At 30.6% G+C, this 7,222-nt stretch overlaps 1 protein-coding gene across 1 annotated transcript in view; it reads right to left on the bottom strand.

The window, feature by feature from the left end:
- Positions 1–612: 612 nt before the first annotated feature.
- The window catches only part of LOC139512699 (ubiquitin carboxyl-terminal hydrolase isozyme L5-like), a 19,170-nt gene continuing 12,560 nt past the window's right edge, over positions 613–7,222 (bottom strand). The window contains exons 8-11 of the mRNA XM_071300559.1: positions 6,328–6,427; positions 5,872–5,964; positions 2,510–2,608; positions 613–1,468 (exon numbers count right to left, since the gene is read on the bottom strand). Coding sequence (XP_071156660.1) covers positions 1,418–1,468; positions 2,510–2,608; positions 5,872–5,964; positions 6,328–6,427 — 343 coding nt within the window. The 3' untranslated portion in view covers positions 613–1,417. The remainder of the gene's footprint in view (positions 1,469–2,509; positions 2,609–5,871; positions 5,965–6,327; positions 6,428–7,222) is intronic.

The raw sequence follows: 7,222 nt of genomic DNA, 5'->3' as shown, positions 1-7,222 counted from the left end.
TTTGGCAGGTTAGGTTCTAAGGCATTTTCCTTCCTTTGTGTCAAAATATAAAAAAATAATCAAATTGAAGTACTGGTATGTAGATTTATTTAGTACATAACATTAAGATAAATAACAACAACAAAAAATGCATTCATATTCTCAATTAAGTCATACAGTTTAATTCTATAAGAATATGATCTCAAGGCAGCTAATAGCTATATGAAATTTGACTTGTATCTAACAGAACATCAACTGATAAAACTTAGTTATGTCCTAGCTTTGCATACAACTCTTGAAAGAAAACAATCCTTTAATATAGTGAAAGGAATAAAATTTACAAAGTAATTGTGAAATGTAAGAATGGATAATGATAATGTTACAATTCTTACTTACCATAGTAAAGCATATCATACGTCATATTTTCAGTTCATGCTTGACAAATTTTAATTGTAAAAAAAAATATATGTGTGCCTGTAACAATACAACAAGTTTTCTTAAATATGACATTACAGCTTACAGTTCATTCAACTGAGATAGAATGTTAAATAAATATTAAAGTGTACATATGAAATATGTCATGGGTTAACGACAAATCACACAATAAGTGAAACAGGTATTTATAAAAAAGTAAAAAAAAATGCAATTCAGCTAAGATGTTACCTTGTTTTTGTAAACAGAAATGTATAGAGATGAGAAAGTCCGAGAACAACCATTTACTGTTCAATAAATTTGCGAAAAAAGTGAAATTCTTTGATCTTGCAAAACTATGATATTTATAATTTTTTATTGACATTTGAGGACTGAAATGCTAGTTGTGATGTCACTGTAGCATCATAATTATGTTCAAATTGATGTATTTGACCAGAAAGGCGATTTTACATATAATTTTTGGATATTTCAAACACATTCAATTCTTTTCATATGACATCTTGTAGCAAAATATTTTGGTTTATCTTGGCTGATATCTATATTTCAAAGACACTCTCAAAATGATGCTATCATGACAGTTCGTCATCTTGGGAAGTAATGGAAAGTATTGTCCTGCATAAAATAATTATAAAGTTGTTGTATTTCAAGTACAATGTATTAAAAAGACAGGAAGCACTTCAATAAACCTTCATATTTCATTGCTCTATTTTTTTTAAAAAGAGGAAAAATTTGCTAAAATATTTTTTCCCAAATTTCTTTTATGATGAGAATCAAGACATGTTCTTTTTATGATAACAGACAGACACCCCACTCCCCCTTTTCTCACCATAAAAAAAGAAAATTTAGTCTTCAACTTATAACTTGCCACTCTAAATGATGAACAAGATAAAACTGGACTGAATTCAATTCCGAGTAAACCATGTCCTAAAATTGACTATTTCAAATAGTTCACAACAATTTTGAGAATAATATCAATTTACAGTTTTACACAGGATCTTGCTCACTATTATGTCTGTTTTGTTTTTTCTTCTTTCTTTTTTAAAGCTTTCTCCTTTGCCTGAAACAAGATTAAAAAATTATGAATAGAGTTGTTTCTTTCAAAAAGTATGTCAACTACTTCTTAACCAATATCATATGTTTTATTTTATAGTATACAAATCTAGGGTCTGGACATCATTTAATGCAATTGTTTTCTTCTTTGAATACAAGTACTGTCAAAGACATACCTGAAGTCATGACATAAATGAATCTTTCAACCATTTTCTCACTTATTTTTTAAGTAAGCATTTAGAGCAATATGTGGAAAACAACAGTTTAAAAGTGTGATTTTAGAGGGGCATTATGTTTTCTGGTCTGTGCCTCCGTTCGTCTGTTCGTCCCGCTTCAGGTTAAAGTTTTTGGTCTAGGTAGTTTTTGATGAAGTTGAAGTCCAATCAACTTTAAACTTAGTACACATGTTCCCCATGATATGGTCTTTCTAACTTTGATGCCAAATTAAAGTTTTGACCCCAATTTCACGGTCCACTGAACATAGAAAATGATAGTGCAAAGTTCAGGTTAACGTTTTTGGTCTAGGTAGTTTTTGATGAAGTTGAAGTCCAATCAACTTGAAACTTAGTACACAACTTCCCTATGATATGATCTTTCTAATTTAAATGCCAAATTAATGTTTTGACCCCAATTTCACGGTCCACTGAACATGGAAAACGATAGTGCGAGTGGGGCATCTGTGTACTATGGACACATTCTTGTTTTTATGTAAGTTAAAACTGCAAAATCCTGAGGAGCTAGCATGGTACTTTCATTTTTGAGAAAAAACAAGTACCGTAGGTTTCAATCTGATTTCAATATGCAAATGGAGATTGATTTATGATATAGAAAATTATACATTACTCTTCAATTTATAAACAAAGCCATACATTAATGAAGATTACACATATCGGTTCAAAATCTATTTATTGAAAGAGAATTTTCAAATGCTATGACAATTTTAAACAACAAATTAACAACAAATTAAAGTGCAAACTCAAAGATTAGTAAAAATTAGAGTAAATCACGATAAAGAATTACAATACTTATTATCAACATATAGCATTACCTTTTCTACCAGTGGTAGCAGCTGTTTCTGTTCTGCTAAAATTTTTAACAACTCCATAATAAAGGGGAGATAATTATGCTTTCTTCTGACATTTTCAACCTGAAATGAGAAACAAGAATAAACTTGAGTATAATTAACTTAAAATCAGACAACTTTCTCAAACTACTAAAATTGTCTTTTTGGTAGAGTGCTAGCCCAGAACATATAAGGTAAAGGGTTAATTTTAAAGCCAGATCAAACCAAGATTTTTAAATAGGCATTTGCTATGTCTACTATAAGCATATGCTTTAGAATTAAGAGAAATAATTGTTTTGTAGAGTCAGAATATGTGCCTTTATTGTAGGGTGATATGTTTTCCTAAGGTCCATTACCATGATTACATTGTGAGCTTCCATATTACCAACTCATTGTCTCATTCTAGTTCAAACAAGGTATATCTTTATGTCCTCAACATACGACCATCCTGAATATGCATCTGATATTGGTTGCATAATCTTAATAGATCTTCTTATTTATTCACAAAAAATATATCAAATATATTAATTATATTCTGATAAGTTGGTGTATTTTTTATCAAGATAAACTGCAGATTTCATATTTGTTGATTTGATTTGATTTCTGCGTTTTTAATGCCACTTTTACCCACCACTTTTAGGCTATTTCATGGCAGCCTGTTTTTATTGGTGGAGGAAACTGGAGTGCCTGGAGAAAACCACCAACTTTTGATAGGAAAACTGACAATCCTACTAAATTAAGTGGGGTTGAAACTCACAACCTCAGTGTTGACTGGCTAGTGATTACAGTAGTAACTACTTAGACCACTTTACCACAAAGGCCCATCATATTTGTTGAACTTCATATCATGGGGAAAACTTTGAAAATAAAACACAAGGTCTCAACATCTAACGTATACCATTTTGGCATCATGTGCATATGTATATGTATATGATAACGTAATCTGAAAACCTTTTACCTCATCAGAATTGTTGTACTTATGTTTTATAGTTTTTTCATTTGTGGGCCATTTGTCTTTGTTCTATTATTAATATTACTTTTACTGTTGAATGGTTTTATGTGATATCTGTTTGACGTGACTTATACATCTCGTCAATGTGTTTGTATTGTCTTTCATTTTTTGGTGGTGTGTTTTGTATATGACCGACGTTTGTTTATCATCTTAATTACGTGTTATATTTTTCTTTTATTTGTCTTTAGTAATATTACTTTTACTAGGCCAACATTAAAAATATCTTTGTTTCCCCTCACCCGACTGAGGTTGACAGGGTATGGGTAGGTAGGTAGGCAAATTATTTTATTTTACTCCTTGATATGGTTTTCTATATTGAATTTGTATAAAATTCAACAGGTAAGGCTCAAGTCAAGAAAAGTGGGGTATTCCCTGTATTCTAATTCAGTGTACACGGCCCAGTTTTCTGGTGTTAAAAAAAAAAACAACCAGTATACAGGGACCTCCTTATTTTCCTACTCATTCAATGAAATGAAATTTACTAAAGCCACATTCTACTTGTGATAACAATGCTTAATGATAGCAAGTATTTTTTTAGTTAAAAAATGAAGCTTATTTCAAGTCTAATTTGATGCATAATTAACTCACAACAAAACAATTCCTTTGTTCACCAATTCATACCTTGATCATCAATTATGAGATGACAAAAAGATACATGTATGATAATCACTTGGGAATTAAAATTCAATGAATAAAAATTTTCAATAGACATGATAGAAGTGAACATAATTTAGTTATGTTCAGTTACACCTGGATCATGCAGCTTGGTCAATTGATTCCTAAACAAAGATTTGTATGTTTTTATCGAGTTCTAGAAGAAACAAGGCTCCTAAAATACTTTTAATAAGTATTTACGAATTCTACTGATGCAGTTATAACATTAAAACGTGCCCTTTTGTAATTTTCATGCCATAAATTGAAAAAGGAAATCCCATTTAAACTGGTTTTTTTTTACACCAGAAAACAGGGACGTTCCCTGAAAGCAGGGAATACATGTATCCCACATTTCCTGACTTGTGCCCAACCTGTTCAAAGACAAAGTAGATAAATTTTAAAGCACGATTCAGACCATTTTTACTCAAAGTCTTTAAGATTTTATCCTTCAAACAGGAACAGAGGTTAGACACAAAGCAAATCAAGATGCACTCAGCGGGTTAAAAGATGCTTCAGGTTTTTTTTTTATTTTCAAAAAAGATGACCCTTGTAAACAAATCGTGTGGCAAAGCATTTTGCTTGTTTCCTTGATTCCGAATCATGTAGGCGCTTCCTTGCAAACTTTCTTGATTTAAAACGCTCGTTGACTACAGCATCGGAAAGGTATCACCAAAAACCAACGCTCGTTGACTACAGCGTCGGAAAGATAACACCAATAACCAACATAGCAAAAAAAAAAAAAAAAATAGTGGACAAGAATGGCCAATAAAAATTTTCGGGTCGCGGTGATTTTACCGGGTCGGTCGTGTGAGGGGAAACAAACAATATTTTATTTTTGGCCTTATTAAGTCTGTTTTTAGAGATATCCTTTTGACGTAACTCTGTGCTTATGTATCCCATCATACTTTGAACAACAAAATTATTTTATGATGTGACTCTGTACCTATGTATCTTGTCATACTTTGAATGACAAAATTATTTTATTTATTAATATTACTTTTACTGTTATGTCTGTTTTTTGTGATATACATTTGACGTAACTCTGTACTTATGTATCCCGTCATACTTAAAACCACACTATTATCTTATTTATTATTATTACTTTTACTGTTAAGTCTGTATTTGTTATATCTATTTTACGTGACTGTATCCCGTCATACTTTTAAACGACAAAATTATTTCATGTCTACCTGTGTGAATTTCATATGCGCAATTTTAGACCAGTACTTAAAACCCTCCATCCTTTGGGTGCATTTTAAATAGATGAATAAAATCGTATAATATAAGCAAAATAAGGATGTTAAATTTGATGTATGCCTTTTTGTGCTTCTTCGTTACATTTGTTGTTTTTATAGTGATTAAGATGATAACACAATGTTGACTGTTTTGTACCCCTATTTTTTGACATTTTTACCTATTGTGTCTGTTTGTTTTGTTCACGCATCGATGACAATATAATGGAATTTGATGCGACTGTCATACAAGTGAGAGGTTTAGCTAGCTATAAAACCAGGTTCAATCCACCATTTTCTACATTTAAAAATGCCTGTACCAAGTCAGGAATAAGACAGTTCTTGTCCATTTGTTTTTGATGCGTTGTTATTTGATTTTGCCATAGACTTTCCGAATTGATTTTCCTCTAAGTTCAGTATTTTTGTGATTTTACTTTTTACAAGCTTACTTTGTATCTTTTCATTTTATTTTCCTCCTCTTGTATAAGATCATGTAAATGGCTGATTTCTGTCTGGAGGTTATCTGTTTCCATTCCACTGTCCTAAAACAGAAACATGCAAAATACAATGGTTTCTATGCTAAATATTGGCCAGTCACATAATTCTGCTATTAGCTTCATTTTTACAAATCCAGCAATGATTTGAAGATTAACCTATATGTGAAATAGTTTGTGGTCAACAAGCTTGATTTTTAGACTTTTTCAAAATTCTTTTAATACAATTTTTATGATAAGCCTTTGGTGATAGGTCTATGGTTAAAAAATGAAACTGTGAATTTTATTTTGCTTACACACAATATTCTTATAAAATGGCATCAAAACGGTTTATAAATATTGTTCCCTCATATTTGTCAAAAACATTCAATTTGGGCTCTTTCTTATATGTTTCTTGTTTCATGTCTTTACCTCCATTAGTGAAGTTAATTCTAAGATCTTCTTTTCGTACAATGTTTTCCTATCTGAGACAACTGCCATTAAATTAAAATGAATTTCATCTGTACTGTACCTGTAAAAAAATAAAACATTCATAAAACTTAAGTCTTGAACTGACAGATTTTCATCCATACTTATGTTATATAAACAAATGGACCTCCAATGTTTTCTTCATACATTGGATAATGAGTATTTTTTTGTTGTTGTTTTGATGAAAAGTTGCCCTTTTTACCCTCTTAAATTTAAACATAGAAATTGTAAACATAAATAATGAAAGCACATGTACAAACAAGCAACAGGTTTAGGTAATTGGTTCACCTGGTTTTGGCACTTCGGTGCAAATGCCTAATAATATGTAATTTATATACACAAACCCTCATGTAGTGTTTACTTTGTGACCAACTTTAAAAGATGTCCAAATTTAGGATCACTGTGAAACCCACTAAGGACTAGAATATGCCGTAAAACCATGTCTTATATAATCCTGAGAAAGTTTTGTGAAACTGCATGAGAAACTCAAGGATAACAACATGACACCAGTTGCTTGTGCAGATGCAGCATCATATCATATAGTATGACTTTTGAGACAATCATATTAACGAAATTTATTTTATTTTCTGTATGTGTTGGAATTAATATTCATTTAAATAGATATTTTACATGAGTCAGTATTTATGAAATACACAAGTTTCAATATGACTAAATGATTGTTTCTTTAAAGGGAAAATTCGCGATTTTTTACTTATGGTTTAAATATGTTCATTATGACATAATATATATATTCACAAAGTTTTATCGCTATATGTGCAGTAATAAAGGAGAAATTCAATAATTAATGAAAAAATATTAACTACTTCCTGTAGGTCAT

The sequence above is a fragment of the Mytilus edulis genome, chromosome 2, assembly GCF_963676685.1.
Source record: "Mytilus edulis chromosome 2, xbMytEdul2.2, whole genome shotgun sequence".
NCBI lineage: Eukaryota > Metazoa > Mollusca > Bivalvia > Mytilida > Mytilidae > Mytilus > Mytilus edulis.
Note: the sequence above shows the minus strand (reverse complement) of the source record. Positions and strands in the feature narration are given on the sequence as shown.